Source organism: Pseudophryne corroboree, chromosome 3 (genome assembly GCF_028390025.1).
Source record: "Pseudophryne corroboree isolate aPseCor3 chromosome 3, aPseCor3.hap2, whole genome shotgun sequence".
Classification (NCBI taxonomy): Eukaryota; Metazoa; Chordata; class Amphibia; order Anura; family Myobatrachidae; genus Pseudophryne; species Pseudophryne corroboree.
Window position 1 is genome coordinate 327,073,277 of NC_086446.1, and position 23,908 is coordinate 327,097,184.

The following is a 23,908-nucleotide window of genomic DNA, read 5'->3' on the forward strand; positions in this document are numbered from 1 at the left end:
GCCAGGGACAGTGCTGGCATTCATTCTGGCCCTGGGTGTCTTTGAGGGAGGGATTTTTTGGGGTGGTCCCCACTCCCCCAGGAATCCTGGGACAGGGGTGACTAGTGTGTGTGTGTGTGTGTGTGGGGGGGGGGTTAATGCTTTGCCGCAGGGACCACCATACTAGCCACGGAGCGTAAATGCATAGATTTAAAATGGCTGCTGTCTCTATTCCTCCCTAAAGTCCTTCCCACCCCTCTTTAATCCCTGCCCAGTATGTAAATTAGGTGAGAAGCCTAAATAGTGCATATTATTCATCTTTTAACAAATAGTTTGCAAAATCTTTCAGTGTGTATGTATACACACGGGGGGGGGGGGGTCATTCCGAGTTGTTCGCTCGCTAGCTGCTTTTAGCAGCATTGCACACGCTAGGCCGCCGCCCTCTGGGAGTGTATCTTAGCTTAGCAGAATAGCGAACGAAAGATTAGCAGAACTGCTAATAAATAATTCCTTGCAGTTTCTGAGTAGCTCCAGACCTACTCACACATTGCGATCACTGCAGTCCGTTTAGTACCTGGTTTGACGTCACAAACAAGCCCTGCGTTCGGCCAGCCACTCCCCCGTTTCTCCAGACACTCCCGCGTTTTTTCCCTGACACATCTGCGTTTTTTTTAGCACACTCCCTGAAAACGCTTAGTTACCACCCAGAAACGCCCCTTTCCTGTCAATCATTCACCGATCAGCAGTGCGACTGAAAAGCGCCGCAGAATCCACAGCAAATCTACTAAGTTTTTAGTTAAATAACTAAGCGCATACGCCCTGCGTGCCTTGCGCATGCGCATTTTGCAACAAATCGCAGCATTGCGAAAATCGGCAACGAGCGAACAACTCGGAACAACCCCCACTGAACGATATTGATGAATGATATTGTTCAGTGATGTCATCCCCCGCACTCCCCGAACATGCAGCACAACGATACGGCAGTAAAAGTTGAGCTGCATGTTCAGAAGATAATGCCTGAACGAGAACGACCCGTGGGTGCACGTATCGTTCATCATTCAGGCATACACACTAGACTAAAGGTTGTTATCGTTCATAAAGTTTAGTGTGTCGCACAGTGTGTATGGGACTTAAGACTCAGAGGTCAGGCAATCTAGGTAATCAGGTAGGAAGTAATCCACCAGGTAACATAGGTAATGTTCTCCAGAGAAAGTAACACAAGGCATCTAAGTAATATAACCAGCAGATTTGTGTAGAGCTGGTTGCTCCTCATCAGGAGCACGGATCAATGGCAACACAGCCCTCTTGATGACAGATTACATTGCAGCTGACATACTGCACACATATACTGCAGCTGAGATGCAAATAAAACAACACTGCTCTGATAGCAGCACATCTGGCAGCACAGGGGCACTGCAAGCCATAATGTGACAGCAGCACCTCTGGTATTACAGAGGTACTGCAAACCAGACACAGAACAGCAGCACCTCTGGCAGCACAGAGGTACTGCATGCCAGACACAAATGGCAGAGATGTAACACATACAGTATATATATACTTATATTTACTGTACATATGCAAAGGCCTTTTTACTGTATTCATGCTTTGCAGAAAAAAGCAGACATAAGTCAAATTTTAAATTAGCTATTAAAAGGCTCAGATGTAGAATCTGTACATGCTGGTGCCGCAGGAAAGAAATATCTGGGTTTTTTTTTTTTTAAATGTGTACAATATGATCCTCCTGTGCAAGCGTACAAATAAAAGTATGCATGTGCTTTCTTTTTTTGCAACTTTTGCTTACAACTCCCTATAGCTAGAGAGGTGGAACAGGAAGGGACATGTAGGCTGCATACAGTAACAGTACACTGAAGTAGACCTTGATGGAGATTTAGATATACCTGATGGGAGATGTATCTCTTGGGTGCTGTAATGCTTTTCCAGCAAGATGAAATGATTATGATGACTGGCAGCCCTAGCTGGGCATATTTATCACCAATTACTTTCGAGTTCAGACCCTGGTTGGTCTGCTCACTCTTTATGTGCGAGCAGAGTTGTGGGTATCCCACTCCCGGAAACTTTTGTAGAATGTTGCCCGTAGTGTATAATGATATTAGCTACCAGGACCAGGTACAATTCCGTAGCTAGGTAAATATGAAATTTTAGCAGCCCCCATAGATCCATCTGTTGTCTACACCATTTACCATACCAGGTGTACTATATAGTATTTTATCAGCACCAGAGATTATTTATTGTATTAGATTATTTTTAGGGTTTTTTTGACCCTTTTTCTCCTCAAGTGTCAGATTAGTGTACATAGGCCCTCATTCCGAGTTGTTCGCTCGCTAGCTGCTTTTAGCAGCATTGCACACGCTAAGCCACCGCCTACTGGGAGTGAATCTTAGCATAGCAGAATTGCGAACGCAAGATTAGCAGAATTGCGAATAGAAATTTCTTTGCAGTTTCTGAGTAGCTCGAGACTTACTCTGCCACTGCGATCAGTTCAGTCAGTTTCGTTCCTGGTTTGACGTCACAAACACACCCAGTGTTCGGCCAGACTCTCCCCCGTTTCTCCAGCCACTCCCGCGTTTTTCCCAGAAACGGCAGCGTTTTTTCGCACACACCCATAAAACGGCCAGTTTCCGCCCAGAAACACCCACTTCCTGTCAATCACACTCCGATCTCCAGAACGAAGAAATTTCTTCATAAAGCCGTGAGTAAAATACCAAACTTAATAGCAAATTTACTTGGCGCAGACGCACTGCGAACATTGCACATGCGTATTAGCGACTAATCGCTCCGTTTCGAAAAAAAAATAACGAGCGAACAACTTGGAATGAGGGCCCTAGTGTCCTCATGTTTGTTCTTCTAACTTTGCAGCTGCCATTTCAGTAATTAGCACATTTTATTGTTAAAGGAGATAACAACAGATATTTACTTTTAATTATATTTTATATGGTAAACTCATATGGGTAGTATGTTAGATACTGTTTTAACTAATATATATGTAACTTCTTAACTCTGTTAATATTGGGGCTCAGTCTCTGCTCCTAAGGATGGGTTTGATACTAATGTAAATAAACAGTGACGATTTGCCTGGATGTTACTAATTAGTGATATAGCGCCAGACCTGGATTGCTATATAGTTACACCTTGATAAAATAACATTGGTACTTCGGCTTTACTTTTTAAATAATTTATTTGTTTTTATCGTATTGGATTCTATGTTTATGTTGTGTGATGTGATCCATTTTATTTAATTGTATATTTTATCTTAAAGTTATATAGAGTGCATTGGAAGCATTTATCCAGTTTATATTGTTTGTTTCCTTCTGGTATGTGTACTGTCTGTGTTTTCACCTTTCTAATATCCAGAATACACCCATACAGTATATTACACAAGAAAAAAGATAGAAAAAATATTACAGCGCACAGGAATTGATCATTTTTATAATTTAGTTAAAACATATATCTCAACAAGATCTATATCAGATAATCCATACGCAACCACCGGCCGGTATTATAGTGTATACTAAAACAATAAAATTTTATAAATCTAACTGGATTAATGTAAATAATCACACAATTTATATTCTAAGAGCACATATTAAGAGCATCAATTCCTAGCTATAAGAATATAGACACTATTCACTTTAGCAGCTTGTTAATAGCAATGTGTCCTTTCTCATAGACAAAGATTAGCTTGCGGTCTCATAAATTAGTGAGAAGACGCTGTGTTCGGTTGTTACCAGTTCATCTGACAGAGGTTGCTTAACAAGAAACAATTGGCAACATGTGTTCTTCAGCTGTGAACATGTAGACACCAAAGATGTTTGCGGTTTGTTAACAACAGTGTATCCAGTCTGTATCAATTCAGCCCACCCCAGCTGTTCAAAGGCTTATGCTATATACACACAACACTACTCAGAGCATCTATTTGTAGCTGTAAGTTTGTGATCTCATTTAAGTTCAGCATATAGTGGATGGCCCCTTAAATAAACAATATTGTTAAATCTGGACAGATATTTATAAGGGGTTATGTGTGGTCTCACCACTATTAGTTTGTTCTGCTGTGAGTGATCCTGCCGGCCACTGGCGCTTTTAGCCTTATATTGCAGTCATCTCTGGAAGATCCTTTGGTTAAACCGTTTCAGCATACGTGCATATTCGGGTGTTGAATAGATCCCGATCTGGTGGCGCAGGAGTATGGTAACTTTTTGTTTGATGCGTTTCATCGCCTCCTTTTGGAATCAGCGGCTTCCTCAAAAGGAATACTCAACACCCGAATATGCACGTATGCTGAAATTCCTGTGTGATGTAATATTTTTTCTATCTTCTTTTTAGGACTAACTTTCAGGGTTGAGTAACCCCTGTGTTACCGGCTGTACAGGAATTGTTTTGGGTTAAACGCTTAATTTACCTTTTGTGTGTGTTTATTATCTTACACAAGACACTGCAAAATCTCTAAATTCATGCACTCATGGGGGAATTTGTAATAGGGTCCGAGTATGCCGTAGGTGTGCGATGCTGGCTGATCTCTGACGTTTTTTTTTAAATGGGGCAATCATTTAAAAAGCAAAACCACATCTTTAAAAAAAGTATGAGATCGGCCAGCATCCCGCACCTCAAGCAAACTTGGATCCTTTTACATACTGTATTCTCTGGTATCTTTGCAATAGTCTCCTTACTGTTCTTCTCCACCCCAAAAAATACTCTTACCACTACAATCCATTTTAAATGCAGAGGCAAGGAGGATCTTCCACACTAAACGTTCATCATTTGCTGCTCCGCTCTGTCAGTTGTCTGTCTGTGGAATGCCCTGCCATGCACAATAAGACTATGCTCTAGTCTCCAAATCTTCAAGCATTTTCTGAAAACTCACCTTTTCAGACAATCTTAGCAAATTCCAGAAGCACCCATATAACCTCCATAAGCTATTATACTTAATTACCTCTCTGCTATACAGTCAACACATAACTTTACATATTTTTTCTTTCGTCATGTTCACATCCCGCTGACCTCAGGCCAACATTTTTGTGTGACTGAATCATACAGCCTACCAAGAACCTCTGAAATCATCTGGACCATTATGCAATAGTTAACACCTATCATTGTGTATCAATCCCTGTTTCCCTACAGATTGTAAGCATGCGAGTAGGGCCCTCTATCTCTTTATCTGTTATTGCTCAGTCTTGTTTTATTACTGTTTGCTTTCAACTGTAAAGTGCAATGGAATATGCTGGTGCTATATAAGTAACTGTTAATAAATAATTAATAATGACATAAAGCCACATCTGCATTCTATTTTTAGAGTTTATTTATGCTAATGTACAGTTAAGTATATACACCTGTTACTCCTGACCAGAAATGTATAGGCACACACATCTTGAATACACTTGTGAACATATTCACATAAAAACATTAGTTGCAATTGAACTCACTAGAGCAGGTGTTACTTGTAGGCAGAACAGTAACTAGGTGCCCTGTGCCAGAAAGAGAATTGCCCCCCACCCCCATTTTTCCAATAGGGACATAAGATGCATGCCTCGTGGGGTGGAGAAGTTTGATTGATAGATAGTTAAAAGATAGACAATCATTAGGTCCACAATCAAAAGCTACACAGTCAAAAGGTTGACAGGGTCAAAAGGTTGGGAGTGTCAAAAGGTCATTTTTAGGGGTTTTTCATGCTTTTACAACTTTTTTTTACTTACTATCCATGTCACAAACTATTACCTTTAGTAACCTTGTGTACCGAGCCTGAAGTGTGGCGAGGGGACGTATTTCAACAAGTTTTTGGGATTTTTTTCTTAAAAAACACAAGTTTTTGGTGTTGACCTTTCACCCTGTTGACCGTTTTACTGTCTACATTTTCACTGTCGACCTTTTCACCCTGTTGGACTTTTGCCCCTATCGACCTTTTGACTGTCAACCATATGGTGTCGACCCAATGACTGTCTTTTAACTGTTTAATTTGTATAACACACCCCTCTTGGGGAAGAGGAACAAAAAAATTGATCCCAGAGAAAGCAAATGCTATGCTGCCCTTTGCCACATTTTATAACCTGTTGCATTCCAGTCAGACATTATACTTATTGAGCTATTTGATCCTACATAAAAACTATGAGATTTCTATTTATATGAAGCTACTTGTACTTTGTAAAAAAAATAAATAAATCAGTATTGCAGTTGAGCAAATCTATGTAGTGTGCAACTGCACATACAATCTCTTGCAGGCACACACTACATAGATCTGCTTATCTGCAATGCCAATATTTTTTTCCCAAAGCAGAAGGTAAACTTTAAATAGTTCAAATTCTCTAGCTTAGAATTCTCTAGTTTGCTATGCAAGGGCAGATACAGTAGCTCAATGAATATAGTGTCTGACTGCAATGCCACAGGCAATGGGTTTGAATCCTGGTGTTGTCAGCATCTTGAAATGTAATAATGGACAGTGTGACTGAATAACAAAGAGCTCTTGAGTTAAGTTCATAAATGTTGTATAGGTATTAGCGACCAAAGGGGTGGGGGAAGGAGACAGCAACGGTCAGGAGATGCTGGGCTTCAAAAAGGGGGCAAGCTGCAGGTGAAAGTAATTAAAACAGATAACTGACAAGTGCTGCCAACAGCTCCCCCTACCCTTCAGCGCGATGTGTGGTGGCACACTACGCACACAGCTAGTTACGGCCTTCTTGTGGGTTAATGTTGATGGTTATGAGTGTCAACCGTTAGCAATCAGTCGAAGGGTAACAGTTGATCTTTAAGCAGACAATTGAATTTATAATAACTTCAGATGAATTCTCATACACTTTGGCTGTCTTTTTGCCATATGGCGCAAGATGCTTGTCGCAAGTGAGATGCTCTGGGAGGAGTAACAAACCGTAATTCTTAATTTCTGTGTCACAGTCGCATCATAGATGCTAGGCTGCGAAATGAACCGCACAAGATTTGGTTATACACACATACAATGAAAGTTGGCTTGAGGAAAAGCTGCAGCATCAGAGCCCTGCTTACACAGTTTCAGACTCAGTTGCTGAGTGTATACTGCTAAAGCAGTATTGTTAGTCCCAGTTGATTTATTTATGCAAATAAGACGCACATTTTAAGTGAAAAAGACCTGGTGCAGCTGAGTTACACAGGACCTGGTGCGCCAAAAGGGGTTATTTAGCATAAAGGGCCACAGTAAAATAAAGGCACATCTGTATGTCTGTATCCAGGGCCACCATCCGGTGCCGACATCTTGATTGGCTGCCGGTAAACGATCTATGATTGACCTGTGACCGGCACCAATACTGTCTTTCCATGGATGGCTGAGGTCCACGATCTGCAACCAGGCAGCTTAGTGTTCCCAATGAGCAGGGGGTCCTGGGAGGCAGTGAATGCAAGAGTGGCCGCCTCCCGCCATCAGCCATTCCTCCTGTCCCGGTGCATGCCTCAGTGGATGCCCTTTGCACCCTGCCAAGGTCCAGTCTGTCCTGCCTTGTGCCCCCCAGGTCCAGCATTCCCTGTACTGTGCCAATCCTCCAGGTCCAGCCTTCCCTATCCTGTGCCCTCCTAAGTAAAGCCTTCTCTGCCCTGTGCCACTCTCCCCCCTCCACTAACCATCCCTGTGACACCAATAGGTCCAGCCCTCCCTGTCATGCACTCATCCTTGGCCTCGCCTTCTCTGCCCTGTAAAACCGCTCCCCCACTATCCATCCCTGTGACCCCAATAGGTCCAGCCCTCCCTATCCTGCAGTTCCCCAGTCCAGTCCTCCCTGGTCTGCATCCCCTTTCTGTTTATTGGTTTACGCAACCAATTGATATCTCACCCCCGCTGTAGCTCCACCCACATTATCTACAGCTCTGCACACTTATTTATTTATTTGTTGGGGGGGGGGGGGGGGCTGGGGCTGCATGTGTTGTTAGTCACGGGCCCCACAATTTCTAATGGCAGTCCTGTGTGTATCAGGAGTTATTCTGGTGTATTAAAAGCAGATTTTTTAATGCAACTTCATTTGCACTCTATACAAAATGACAGTAATGTTCAGAGAAAGCCTCTCTCTCTCTCTCTCTCTCTCTCTCTCTCTCTCTCTCTTTCTCTTCTCTTTCTTTCTCTCTCTCTCTCTCTCTCTCTCTCTCTCTCTCTCTCTCTCTCCTCTCTCTTTTTCTCGCCTTTCTATTAGTAGAAAATGTTCTAAAAGTTGGGAAACCCCTATGTGTGCAAAATTCAGAGGAATTCAGATCCTCATTTCTAGACTATAGCCTTTACCTATTGAACTATTGATTTTAATTTTTGATAGCCAAGCACAAAAAACTCTAAATCCCCTTAATACAAGGGCCCCTCTCTGCTATGCAGGGATAAACCCAAGCTCCGCTCCATCTGGAGCCTTGCACATTTTATTCTAACTTGTTATCATCACTTTCTAAACAGACCTCTAAAGTTTTGGAATACGCTGCTTTCCATAAAACTAAATATGGGTTATTAAATTGTAGAACCCACCATGTGATCAGATTAAGTGATATTACAGTAATAATTTTATTTAACATACTGTATATTCACTGCTCCCGAAATATTTTAGTTTGCCGGTTTAATGTCTATATGTTTGTTTTCAATGTTTCAGATTCATTGTATTTCTCCCTGATACATATATTATTGCAGTCACTTTCTGGCTGTTAGCGGTTCTTGCTCTGTACAGATGCTGTGTGCTTTGGCAGCCAGTCTAGTCTGGACTGCTACACTGCAGGATATTACACCTGGCAGAAACACAAGACTCTACCAGTTCTTGGAATTTAGAATTTAACTAGGCGAGGGCTGATTAGGTAGATTTTCAGCATGCACCAAATAACAATGTACTGAAACTGTACGCCATGGACATCTTACGATGAAGTCAAAATCCCTAGCTCTCTGAAAGCCAAAACATCTGGATGTCCATTAACACCATCACTGCCGAAGCAACAAAACTCAATAACTTTAATTTCATTTAAAATGGAAAAATTAAGGGTTTTATTAAGCTCGCATTGCATCGGCCATTTTTTTGACCAGTGCGCATGTGCAGGGTCCGTTCTGCATGTGCGCGGGCCAGCCAGATGCGAACGCCTCTACCTTATTGACAGGCAGAAGAGTTTGCGGGCAGCAACGCAGCATTGCGGGGGTGGCGAAGCGGCATTGAGGGGCATGGCATCAGAAACAGGACGGCCACAGCTATGGGAAAAATGGCAGTGGCCTGACTGCCTTCATGGCCAGGCTGCGCAGGCAAGGGCTCTTCCCTTATTGAGTGATGCGATCACAATGCTGCGGGCCATTAGCATGCTAGGCAGCCTTGCCCTGTGCTGGGCACCCCCAAGCATGCGATTGCAAAATATGGACCTGAACACCGAAGGAGGCATTCGATGATGGGAATTTCCGACAGATATACTTACCTTTCACCAATGCCCCCCTAATCCTTTCTACGTGCAGCCTAACCGTAACCCTCCCCAGTGGTGCCTAAACCTAACCTCCATTCCCGCAGCCTAAACCGAACCTTCCTTCCCACAGCCTAAACCTAGCTCTCCTTCCCCCGCAGAACAGTGATGTACGGTGGGGTGAGGCAGGTGAGGCAGAGCCTTTCCTGTCATACTTACGTTTAAACCAGAGTTTTGACTGACTAAAGTATATGAAAAATACTAATAATTTGTTTGAAATATCTTTTTTGCATTATTCTAATAATTTTTATAGCCTAAACTCTGGGGTAAAAAGTCTATGGCAGGTGAGGCAGTGCCTCACCTGCCTATCTTTTCCGCACATCTCAGATCAAAACTCACCAAATTTACAGGAGTTTATAATGCTGCACCTATGTATAATGCCCAGATGTACCCTTTGGCTCATAGACAGGGCCGGTGCAGGGGCTTTTTGCGCCCCGGGCGGCAATAGGGGGCGTGGCTTCATACAGGGGGCGTGGTCAGTTACTCCCCCCTGTACAGTAGTAGCGCCGCTGAAATGATGAAAGGTCCTCTCCACAAAGGGAAACTAGACGCTACAGGTCTAGTTCCCTTCATGGAGAGTACCTTTGCTGTGCGGTGCGCGATGACGTCATTGCGCAACGCACAGTAAAGGTCCTCTCCACGAAGGGAAACTAGATGTGTAGCTTCTAGTTTCCCTTCACAGCGAGCGGGGGGCAGTGGGGGGCACAGCAGCAGCGGATCTTGCCCTGGTGTGGCACCCTCCGGATGGCGCCGGTGCCCTCCGGAATGCGGCGCCCCGGGCAAAAGTCCTGCTTGCCCGTGGCAAGATCCGCTACTGCTCATAGACTGCATGCAAATCTGGCTCTGGGGTTAGCCAGTCCCTCATGATCCATTTAGCTCACCGCACATCCCTGCCGCAGAATAACCTTAACCCTCCCCGGGGGTACCTAACCTCCCATTCTTGAAGCCTAAACCTAACCCCCCTCCCCAAAGCCTAACACTACGTTCATTTAGAATCAGTGTCGAGATTCCGGCATCGGCATATCGACTGCTGGAATCCTGACACCCGGGATCCTGACCCTGAATATTTTGTATAGAAGGATATGCTAGACTTGAGCAGGCACCTGCTAATCCTACCTGCGTTACCTCTGTGTGGTATGGGAATTCCACATATTCTGACAATGAAACTTTAGTTAGGGTGGTAAAAGCGACCGAGAGAACCATTGGTCAATCTTTGCAAAGTTGGAGGACATTTTTAGTTTTTTCCATCTGTAATTGTTAGTTGAAGTTTTTAATATTATTGTACTTTAATTATTTATGTTGCAGCTATAAGATCATGATTTCATTTCACTAATGCATTTTTCAATGCTGTAATAATAATTTGAATCTTAATCATTAGCACATATAGATTTGTTGGTAAGAACAGACAACACCACTATATGATTTGTTTTGTCTGTGTGTAACACCCCGGGGTTGGTGGGTATGTCTAAGTGGTTGAGAGAGGTATAACACGTGTTAGGTGGCTATGTGATGGACATTTCCCCTGAAATGTTGCTCCCTGTACCTTGTCCTGCAGTACCATGTTCAGAGAGGTAGGATAGATTGATACGAAGCATTAGTGGGTTAGCAATTCCAACAGGATGTCTTTTATTGAGCTGCAATGAACTCTGGATTGAAGATGATGATTAAATGATATTAATTTTGGATAATCACAGAAAAGAAGAATTTGCGTGCAAAAGATGAACACAACTCGCTACAGTTCACATCACAAAGGAGCATCCAATATGCAATAGACATTTAATTGAAATCAAATAAGAATGGCAGAATATCATTAAAATCACAGATGAACATATTAATTAGAATCACAAATACTGGCATGAAATAATTGTAATCATATAATAGGGCGATAACGAAAATGTGGTGATGATAAATACAATTAGCAAAAATCAATACTAACTTTCTAGCTTTCCTTAGCCAAAGTATGCCAATCTTCAACAGCGATTTACGTTGGAGCTCAGGTAGAGGGCTGCTGTGCCACTGTATGTCACTGGGGAATTGGCACACAAATGAAATGGGTAATCCCGGATGATATCAGAGTTAATCGTTCACAGTTCTGTGCAAAGAAGATGTAACTAGCAAAGGTATAGTAGTGTCTCTCAGCAGATACAATTTACTTAGCAATGAGGGTCTTTCCAATGCAGGAAACTGTCTCTTTACCTGCTTACAGGGCTGCACAAAAACTTGTCACAACTCAGTCTCTTAAAATAAATGTTGGTACTTGATCTGATGCCACAATTCAGTTTTACTGAATCTCATAGTCTCCATGCGATAGAGGGAAGGGTTGCCTCATTAAACTCCTTGTAATGCTTAGCTGGCAGAATTATGGCATTGCAGTGTCTAACTTAAGCAATGTAGCGTTATGCTGTCCGTGCAATTACTTTAACAGTTATGGATAGGGCTCCATTAACCTGGTTATCAAGCTTGCCCAGGGCTTTTGTTGTTGGTATATTTTTGTACTCACTCAGACCCTCTTAAGCGGTCTTCAAGGCAGACTAACAGTGGAGATTTTAGTGATATCCAGGCTTCAGCACAAATGGTTAAATCAAAATAACTGAGGTACTGATTAAGTCACCTCTGCTCAAGCCTGGAAATCACTAAAACCTGGACTGTTAGTTTGCTTTGAGGACCGAGGTTGGGAAAGCTTGTCTTAATGGCTCCTTTCAGTCCCAAGATGACTGCGGCGTCAGCTCCTCTCTCCACGTCTGGAAGTGTCCAGTCTCCCGCTGTAGTGTCTCAACACCGGCTCACCTAGCACTTGTCTCTCTGGCACCCCTCTGTTCACACTCTGCAGTGTTGCGCTCATCGACTAGCATCCCGTGGCTGTCATTTGGTCTCTCAACTCTGAAGGCAGCCAGCATTCCCACACCTAATCTTGCTCAGCACTGCTCCACCTACTTCTTACCACAAGGCTCTCATCTCCCAGGCTGCCCCTGTCCAATCAGCGGTCTGCATCTCAACCATGTGATTGTACAAGAGGCTCGGCTTTAACTCCTGCTATGTCGCATTTCCCCTTGTGCTGCTGCGGACCTGTGAGTCAGGTCTTAAAGGGGCCTGACCACCACTTGTCGGGGTACCACATGTGAGTTGCAATGTTGATTATACACTATGTGGTGAAAAGTGATTGGACACTGACATCAAATAGATCAACAAGATTTTATTGACTTTGTTGGTCCACCACTTGCAGTGATTACTGCAGACATCCTTTGACAAACTGTCCACAAGTTCCTAGACTACAGCAAGCGCTATGTTTTGCCATTCCACCATAAAAACAGTAACCAACTGTGACACTGAAGAAGAAGGTTTAGTCGGTCTACAGTAGAACGCACCCATCACTCCAATATGTCCCAGAGGTTCACAGTGGGGTTAAGATTTGGACACTAGCTGGCCAGTTCTTCCGGGTAACCAAATCTGCTGCAGGAGCACAACATTTCGTTTGTGTGGGACGCTGTTCAATCACTTTGTCTACATATTGTACTTCAGGTACAGTATATAAGCAGCTACTGGAAGGCCACTCAGGGATGCCGAATTTTGTGGTGTTCAAAGGAATGTCCTTGATGAGTAAGGTGCAGCAACAGGCATCTCCCCACTTCTGCCAGTCATTATACTTTGGCACTATAACTATAAGCTGTTATAACAGATATAAAATGCAGTTACTTGATGCAAATCATCGGTCAGTAGTTTTTTGCGGGTGGTCTTCAGGTTGCCGACTGTCGGGATACCGGCGCACAGTATACTGGCGCCGGAATCTCGACAGCCGGCATACCGACAGTTTTTCACCCTCATGGGGGTCCACGACCCCCCTGGAGGGAGAATAAATAGCGGAGCGCGCCACCGTGCCCGCAGCGTGGCGAGCGCAGGGAGCCCGCAAGGGGCTCATTTGCGCTCACCATGCTGTCGGTATGCCGGCAGTCGGCCTTCCGGCGCCGGTATGCTGGTCGCCGGGAGCCCGGCCACCGGCATACCATACCACACCCGGTTTTTGCAGCTATAAAAGCTGTCAGTTTTGATCAGTCAGTTCTAAACCCACAGCAAATAGAAGTTAAAAAATGACGGCAAACCCACCCAAACAGAAGCACTGCACAGATAACTAAGCATTTCAACCTAACAAAACCTGCACAGATCACAGTGATCTGTGCCGTGCTTCTCCCGTACTGCCTTTCTCAGACAGGTCTATAGTTTGCGCAGGTTTGATGTCGTTTTGCTGTCAGTTTAAAAACTGACCATTAGGAAGTCTGTGGATCCTATTCTTCTCTATGTGAGGAAATCAATTGCTGTTCTAGAGTAGTTTTTATGGTCATTTTGCTGTCGGTTTTGACTTTAGTTAATGGTCGGTTTGCAAAACTGACTGCAAATGACCAAGAACCCAAAACGGACCTTTAGCAGATACCCCTATGTTAGTGACAAAAGAGGTCTACACAAGGTGTTTTGTACAGTGAATATATGGTTTGAAGCAATGTCACTGCAACACCACATGGTGTTTATATTTGGTAATGCAACATTAGAAATATATGTTATGTAAAAAAAAAATGGAAACTGTTAAAAAATAATATCTATATAAAAGATTAATCTGATGTTACTTCAATGCTCAAAATCTGTATTAAACGGAATAAGGCTTACCCTACTGTAATGTTTTAAGGAAATTAGGATCTATAACCACTTATCGTTGACTTATAATATCTTTATATACAGTTCAAAGTATAATAAGGAATATAGATATATAGGGTTCGGTATGATTTACCGCCACTCGGGATGCCGAATGTGAGTATACCGTCATCGCCATCCCAAGCGGTAGAATGGCAGCAGTGGGTGAGGCGCAACGAAGCCCCTTGTGGCTCACTGAGCTCACCACGCTGCAGGCTCGGCGGCAAGCTACGCTCGCCACAGGGTCTATTTTCCCTCTGTGGGTGTCATGGACACCCATAGAGGGGGAATCACCTACCTCGCCGGTATACCAGCAGCGGGATGGTGTCCCTGTCGGGATCCCGGCATCGGTATTGTGACAGCTGGGATCCCAACGATTGGTATGCTAACCGCATACCGATATATATATAGTGGCAACCATGACACTGTCAGCAATATGGTCCAGTTGAATTGTAGTCCGCAGGAGTCTAAAAAGAGGCATCAATTCCACAGCCCTGTAAAATTAACCTTTGTTCTATCCGATGGGGAACAATAAAGAGGAATTAATAGGTCTTACCAACAATTTGGCCCCAGTTGCTCTCAGGATGCTTCATAATTTGTGGTGGATAACTTATTTTCTAAATTATAAAACATATGAATACATTTTTACGAGAACTGTATGAAAACGTATGAGATTGTAGTTTGGGGAACATTATTTGGCTTGTCACCCCACTGTGTTCTGCTTTTCATGCAGACTTTAAAATGTATTTAGTACATATATAAATGAAATATGTAGATTTCTGTAAGTTTTATTGATAAATCTGGAAATATTACAAGAACACTTGTCACAAAACATGGAAGATTTTATCTAAGGAAATAGCTGTATTTTCTAGATAACAACCAAAATATATCAATGTACTTTACGAAAAATAATCTATAAATATTCAAGCGGGGACGATTCAGTCTGCCAAGGTTTTCTTACGTAGATATTTACAAATCCTTTGGTTTCCATTTAGAGGATATTTGGATATGCTGTATCAAAATAGGCTTAAAAAGATATTAGGGTCATTTAAGGGGAAGTACGACAGTTATAAAAAAAAAATTGAAGTGAGTACAACAAAGGATTTAACTTTATTCTGGTGGAATATTGCTGCATTTCAAATGAATCTCAGTCCTTTCTCTACTACATACTGATTACTACTCTAGCAGAATCTTGGTGCGTGTGTGTGTGTGTGTGTGTGTGTGTGTGTGTGTGTGTGTGTGTGTGTGTGTGTGTTTGTTAACATTGAACAGGCAGTAAATCACCTATCACATCTTCTTTCCAACTTCAAGACATTCCCCGGGGGAAGAGTTAAGATGCAGATTCAGTTTCAGATGCCATCAAAGACATGTAGGATTTGTCCTAGTTAAAGTTCTCTGCTCTTGTGGATGAGCAGGTTGCTTGCAAAGGTCACTCTTTCAGTCTACTGCAAACATTTCTCAGCTGTTCCTTGCTCACAGGCTCAGGTATGTAGATCACTCTACTATCTACTTACAAAGTTATGAATATATATCCTATCCATCCATGTCCTGCTACTGTATCGTGTAAATATTCTGAATATAAATTCTTTTCTGACACGGCAAGTTTCATTCTAGTGCTAATCTAGTATTTATTGGTATACTGAGTGATATTATTTCTCCTAAACATATATTTTTATACTGACATTGCATTTATTCATTAAATACGATTATATTGTTCATATAATAAATATTTTACAGTAACAAAAAATATTTCTAGATAATCTTTTAAAATCAACAACTGGATCTCTAATGTTTAATGACGTTTTACAAATGGAATATTAATTCTATTATTTATTTCGAAATGCATGTTTAGCAAACAAATATGTAAAAAAAAAATAAACACAATATAAAATGACTTATGTTTGTGGAATAGTAATTTATGGCCTTAATAGTAAAGTAATGATATTTCATTCATTGGATAATACATTTTTAGATAAGGATTTTTGAAAGAAGACGGAACAATTGGTAGCTATCAGACTTTCCACAGTAAAAGATATGACATTAATCAACCCGTACCTCCCTGGCTTGCTTCTGTGGATTATACAGCTGTCTAGTTCCTTTGTGCTGGCCAGCGCTACTGAACTGCTGCATCCTTCCAACAGTACTGAAAGTGATCTCATGTTTGGCACTGGGACTCCTAGAAACAGGCGGAAACGCTACATATCTTCCAGAGACATGAGTGCCTTGTTGGACTATCACAATCAGGTGCGGTCCAAAGTGTTTCCTCCAGCTGCTAATATGGAATACATGGTAAGTACCGCAGGGTGCAGGCTGGAATACAGCTGATGTACTGTACAGTAGTGTGAATTCAGTCCACTTACTTTAAATGTATACTGTCTGTGATCTGCTGTCAAGTTGTCATTTCCTTCAATCATTTTACCACCACCGTACACTTGCATACACTCTGCAGTCAGTTGCATAATAGTCCAGCACAATATACACACAGATGAGTTTACCATTGTTTTTCTGTAATGTACTGTACAGTATGTGTGCATAGCAAAATTCCTGTACTAAAGAAACTACAGTGTCACCACCTATTTTACCAGGCATGCAAATAAAGAACCCTTCCATTCAATCCAGATATTTATTACAGTGTAGTGTTATAGAACTTACAGCAGCACTCCTGTATACAATATTTGTGTATGTCTTTAGTATCCCAAAATGTGGTCTAGCATTTGACAGATGTCTAATAGTATTCCATCATGTTAGCTTAAATATGTCACTACTTCCCCATTAACTTCCATTTCCCCCACTAAGGCACTTTATACACAAGTTTGTTATCATTTTCATGGGTTTAGTATGAAATACCTACAATCAAAATTCTGACAGTTAAAATACCGACAGCTATTGACTGACGGTTAAAATACCGACAAGGTCAAAATACCAACAAGGTTAAAATACCAACATTTAAAATACAGACAAGGTCAAAATACAGACAAGGTCAAAATACCGACATTTAAAATGTCGACAGGTCAAAAAGTCAACACAAGTTTTCATTGTTTTTGTGTGTGTAAAGTGTACCACGTCCCCTCGTGGTTCGGGCATGATGCCTCTCTGTGCTCCGCACACTATTATATTCCCCCTCCAGGTCCACTGGGATGGTAAAGTATGAACAAGTCGGTTTCAATTAAAAAATCATGAAAACCTCATGTCGACTTTTTGACCTGTCGACATTTTAAATGTCGGTATTTTGGCCTTGTCTGTATTTTAAATGTTGGTATTTTGAACATGTCGGGATTTTTACCTTGTCGGTATTTTGACCAGTGGTCAATGGTTGTTGGTATTTTGGCCGTCAGGATTTTGATTGTAGGAAATTGACCGCAGCCCAATTTTCATATATATGTCCCATGAAAGCACACAGAATACTACACAAGCCCTTCAGTCCAGTATTTCTTCACAGATTCAGATCTACTACACTTTTTGCAGTTATTCTAAAGGACATTATGGGTGGTATCCTATTAGTGGAGAAAAAATATCGGAGTAAATTTACTAAGATGGGAGTTCTATTTAAGATGGGATATTGCCCATAGCAATCAATCAGATTCTACTTCTCATGTATCTAGCCCCTTCTAGAAGATAATACCTGGTTGGTTGCTATGGGCAACATCCCATCCTAAATAGAACTCCCATCTTAGTAAAGTTACCCCATCAAGTGTGAAAAATTTCAGTTTTCTTTACACTTTTTTCTGATGTTTCGCTGATGATATTTTACAGGTTATCCAATTAGGATTGCCCATAAAAACCAGCTTTCCTCCAGAAAACACACAGGTTCAGTGAAACCTTTGTATTTTCTTGAGAAACAGCCCCGTTTTCACTTAAAAATGAGGCTGTTTCCAGGGATTTGGTTTCGCCTGCCTGAGGCAGGTGAAACAAAATCCCTGATAAGCCGTGGTGACCTATCAGTGTCCCATGCCTGCCGCAGCAGCAGGCTGGGACTGAAGTGAGGATGAGTGAATCGGGGAAGCCAGGGCAGCGGTTACATGATGGTGGAGCGGTAGAGGAAAAATACAGATAAGCCACAGGTCATGCCGGCTTATTGGGGGTAATAAGATCGCCCCAGGCTATATCATAATGTACCGCGGGTAATTGGATTTCCTCCTATATTTCCTTCCCTGACCTGACCTAAGCCTGGATATGATGACAATATAAAACTATTACATTTTATGTCGATATAGGGTACTGTGGTATGCAGTCACCATGTCGCCAATGACCAGGTCAACATGCAGAAGATTGACATTAATGGTTAAACTGTCAACACCTGTAAAATGTCAGCATTGACATAATGCCGACATTTACAAGATACTTAAGGTTAGCGTTTAGGGTTTATGGATAGAATAAGAAGAAAACCAGTATGTCAACATTCTAATGATGTCAACATAACATCGACATGGTCAGTGTCAACATCATGAACACATCAACATGTTCAGTGTCAACATTACACATTGTGCATATTCTCATTGTGATTGTCTAACATACAATAAGCCAACATAACACCTTCCAACAATTATGTAATCAAATGGTCGACAATTACAATGTCAATATTCATAATAACAGGCGACATGTCGACATTCTCAGAATGTCAACAGGTGAAATAGCAAGACATTTCATACCCAACCCCTTCCAACATCACTTGGCCATTGATCATGAAATCGATGATGCAATTCTATTGTATATTATACAGACATAAGACACTTTAATCCTAAAGCCGGGTACACACCTGCACAACCGGCAATCGTGACGATGCTTGGGGCGATTTCCATTCGCCCCAGGCTATATCAAATTGCCAGTACACATTACATGATGTAATGAATGACGGAACAACATCTCTTTCCATTCTTCATTATACTGCACCAGGTTGCACACAATATCCTCAGAAGATGTTGCATGTGACCCGCAGGAGTGTGCAATCAGGCACACACATCAGACGATATGCACAATTTGTCATTACAATGCTCTAATGTGTACCCTGCCTAAGATTACTTGAAGACTGGGCAAATTATTAACATTTTATTGCACAGATATAGGACACTGTACTTCCGCAAATGACCAGACCATTGCACATTATCATGAAATAATTCATACAGACACTATACCCCCAAATGACCTATAGACTGGACATATTCATACAGTTCTATTACATCATCATAAAGTAGGTGCCCAACTGAGATAATAGGGGCTGATTTAGAGGTGACCACTATTGCAATTTTTTTTGCTATTTGACGATGTTTCCAGATCTGCGCAAGGGCAGATCTGGGACTGATGCTTGACATGCTGCTGTTTGGGGACGGTGGCAAGAAGCATCCCAGCACATGGGGTGTGTTGTCCCCGTTTTCTGGGTGTGTCGAAGCCAGTGGCAGAACGTAGTTTCATTGGCTTCGGCAGCGCGATTTCACCAGACATCCTGAGTAACTTGAGGTTTACTCACATGTCTGATGATCACACAGAGGTGATCCGATAATGCGTCTCCGGACGCAGCAGCTGATAAGACAAGCCAGCAGTGGGTGGTACTTAAAAAGCCTTCTGTGGCTTTAGCATAATTTAGCACAGTTGCTGCTACAGTGTCTACCTCTGAATCTACCCCATAGCTATCAGATGCATGCTTAAAAGGTACTGAGAGGGAAATTCAGGTCTGATCACTGCTGCGTGTTTTCACACAGCGGTCAATCAGATCCAAACTGCGCTTATGTATGCATCACACTGTGCCGGCACGTTACACGGCTGCAACGGGCATCGGCGCCCTGCGATGTGATGGTGCGAAAAATCCATTCACACGGGTGATGGCAAGGAGATTGACAGGAAGAGGCCATTTGTGGGTGGCAACTGACCGTTTTCTGGGAGTGTCAGGGAAAACGCAGGCGGGATCAGGCGTTTTCAGGGAGGGTGTCTGACGTCAGCTTCGGCCCCGGTCAGCCTGATGTGATCGCAGCGGCTGAGTAAGTCCTGGGCTGCGCAGAGACTGCACAAAATCAGTTTGTGCAGCTCTGCTACACATGTGAACGCACACCTGCACAGCTAAAATACACTCCCCCTGTAGGCAGCGACTTTCTGATCGCAGGACTGCAAAAAGTGCTGCCCAGTAATCAGATATGAATTATCCCCTTAATTTCCTCTGTACATACAAAAATGCTGCATTGATATTTTAATTTTACATGACCTATAACGTGACGTGAAAGTTGATGTTTAAAAGTGATTCAAGAGTGTGTTAAACCGTTATTGTTATTTTTTCAACTAGCAGACAAAAATATTTTATACATTTATTCTAAAATAATGTGAATGTTTTGTTTTTTGCCTTACTTTTAAACATGTAGGGCTGGTGCAAAGATGAATATAAGTCAGTTTTGCAGAAGTATTTTTTGTGTTTTGCACTGCACATACAAGGGCCGGATGTATTGAAGTCTGAGTTGGCAGAGGTGCGGGTTCCTGGCCAAACACTGACTATATTGAAAGCGGCAGTCATTTACAAGGAATGATTTTGCCTTGTACATGAGTGCTACTTTAAAAAAACGTCCAAGTTCGGCCAGGAACCTGCGCCTCCGCCAACTCAGACCTCATTATATCCGGCCCCTAGTATATAGCCATCGGGGGTAATTCAGAGTTGATCGCAGCAGCAAATTTGTTAGCAGTTGGGTAAAACCTTGAGCACTGCAGGGGGGGGGGGGGGGGGGGGGGATAGATATAACATTTGCAGAGAGAGTTAGATTTGGGTGGGTTATATTGTTTCTGTGCAGGGTAAATACTGGATGCTTTATTTTTACACTGCAATTTAGATTTCAGTTTGAACACACGGCACCTATATCTAACTCTCACTGCAAATGGTAAATCTGCCTCCCTGCAGTGCACATGGGCCCTCATTCCGAGTTGATCGCTCGCTAGCTGCTTTTAGCATTGCACACGCTAGGCCGCCGCCCTCTGGGAGTGTATCTTAGCATAGCAGAATTGCGAACGAAAGATTAGCAGAACTGCTACTAAATAATTCTTTGCAGTATCTGAGTAGCTCCAGACCTACTCCTAGATTGCGATCAGCTCAGTCCATTTAGTTCCTGGTTTGACGTCACAAACACGCCCTGCGTTCGGCCAGCCACTCCCCTGTTTCTCCAGACACTCCCGCGTTTTTCCCTGACACGCCTGCGTTTTTTAGCACACTCCCGGAAAACGCTCAGTTACCACCCAGAAACGCCCCTTTCCTGTCACTCATTCACCGATCAGCAGTGCGACTGAAAATCGTCGCTCGAACACCAGCAAATCTACTAAGTTTTGTGTTAATTAACTTAGCGCATGCATGCTACGTACCATGCGCATGCGCAGTTAGCAACAAATCGCAGCATAGCGAAAATCGGCAACGAGCGAACAACCCGGAATGACCCCCATGGTTTTGCCCAACTGCTAACAAATTTGCTGCTGCGATAAACTCTGAATTAAGCCAATTGTCTGTTCCCATGTGACCAGCCAAATTAAACATCTTTCAATCTGCACATTTTGTGCTTTCTGCTCTCAAGCCCTTCATTATACAGAATCCCTGAAGCCAGCCCTGAACATGTTAATCACGGAATAAAGCCGCGTAACCTCCCCTTTATCATTTTATGCTTCTTGTCCACTTCCTGTTCACGTTTGTTTTGTTTTGATTTTATTAAACACCTGCTCATATAAATGTCACCATGTAACAATATATACACCACAATTCACCATAAGCTCCTTTTCCCCTTTCCACATTTCTCTTTTGTTTCTTACAAAAATTAGGGCCTGAATAAGATCTGAAACAACTTAACTTTACATCCGAGGAACATGTTTGTTCTAGTGATACCCAGTGATACGCCCATTGACTTCAGATTTTCAAAATACACTGGTGTCACATCCCTTGGAGTTAATCATGAGTACGTAACAGAACCAAGGCATACTCTTCTATCCTGAAAGCCTTCACTCATATCTGACCGGGGTGTGTTTCATGTGCCGGCTGTCGGGATCCCAGCGATCAGGATACTGACGCTGGAATCCAGACAACCGACAATGCCGCCAGCCAGAATCCCGGTTCAACAGGACTATTCCCACTCATGGGTGTCTCCGACACTCATAGAGTGGGAATAGATCCTTTGGCAAGTGCAGCAAGCCACAGAGCTGGCAGCATGACGTGTGCAGTGAGCCAGCAAGGGGATTCTTTGCGCTTGCCGCGCTGCCGGCATTCGGGATATTGACAGCCGCCATCCCACCTACCGGTAAATTATACTGAATCCATCTGACCAGCCAACATACATGTGGACAGTGCTTAGTTTGTGAAATGGCTTGTGCCCTCCTATAGTTGCTTTTTATCAGATGAAACAATGTGTTATCTACAGTATATGTTAGGCATGTATGTGTTAGTAAAAAAATGTATCTGATATTTTGGTAGTACTGACTGACGTGGCTGCTGGTTGCACAGAAAAAAAAGTTTAATGTTTTGTTTTTCCAACTATTGCTTGATTTAAATAAATAGTTATCATGTTTTCTGCTAGATATCCCAAACAAGAAACAGATGAAGTAATCTATATGACTGCATGCTTATATTTATCCCACCTTATCCTGAACACAGTACTTACAGTATAATATGACCTATTTGGGTGGATTAAGTATGTTTTACCAGCGGCCGGGATGCCGGCTGTCAATATATCGACAGCAGCATCCTGGCCTCTAGTATGCCGACAGCGGGACGAATGCGCTCGCCACACTTTGGGCTCGGTGTCTTGCTGTGCTCAACACAGGATTCCCACTCTATGGGTGTCGACAAGTGGGAATAGTCCTGTAGCGCCGGTATTCCGGCTGGCAACACTGCCGGCTATCGGGATTCCGGCATCGGTATCCTGACCGCCAGGATCCTGACAGCCGGCAACTTAAATGTATCCCATTTGGGGTTCTTAGGACTAGTTGTGAAACACTGCCCTGAAGAGGCGGTGCTCTATAGTGGTAGACAATCTCCATTTATACCTCTTTCATACATACATCAAAAACCTGGGTTTTTGAATGTGAATGTGCATTGATCCAGGTTTTTGGTACAGTAAGTGTGAAAGGAAACTATGAGGAACAAAGTCACAGGTCCATGACCCTGCTCTTTACCAGGGTTGAGCTGAGGTCCTGGAATTTGTCGGAAATATCCCAGGATGTATGTGTGAAAGGGGTATTAAGTGTCCCTAACATTACTGTGTAGTCTGTGGGTATTTAGAACCTAATTCAGACCTGATCGCTCGCTATCAGTTTTTTGCAGCGATGCGATCAGATAGTCGCCGCCTACAGGGGAGTGTATTTTAGCTGTGCAAGTCTGCGAATGCATGTTCAGTCGAGCAGTACAAAAAGATCTTTTGCAGTTTCTGAGTAGCCCAGGACTTACTCAGCCGCTGCGATCACTTCAGCCAGTTCTGGACCGGAAATTGACGTCAGACTCCCGCCCTGCAAACGTTTGGACACGCCTGCATTTTTCCAACCACTCCCTGAAAACTGTCAGTTGCCACCCAAAAAACGCCCTCTTCCTGTCAGTCTCCTTGCGATCGGCTGTACGAATGGATTCTTCATAAAACCCATCGCACAGCAACAATCTGCTTTGTACCCCTGCAACAAGCCTGCGCATTGCGGTGCATGCGCAGTTCTGACCTGATCGCAGCGCTGCAAAAAATGCTAGCGAGCGATCAGGTCTGAATTAGGCCCGTAGTGTTAGGAACTGCGAGAAAAATATCACAACTCTATCAGTACAAGAAAGAAGAAGAGAAATTTTGCTGCGCCGATGTGTCTCTATTCCTCTAATAAATTA

At 42.8% G+C, this 23,908-nt stretch overlaps 1 protein-coding gene across 1 annotated transcript in view; it reads left to right on the top strand.

Moving 5' to 3' along the window:
* The first annotated feature begins 15,422 nt into the window (after positions 1-15,422).
* R3HDML (R3H domain containing like) overlaps positions 15,423-23,908 on the top strand; it is a 119,553-nt gene continuing 111,067 nt past the window's right edge. Inside the window, exons 1-2 of the mRNA XM_063963522.1 lie at positions 15,423-15,582; positions 16,070-16,386. Of these exons, the coding sequence (XP_063819592.1) occupies positions 16,132-16,386 (255 nt within the window). The 5' untranslated portion in view covers positions 15,423-15,582; positions 16,070-16,131. The remainder of the gene's footprint in view (positions 15,583-16,069; positions 16,387-23,908) is intronic.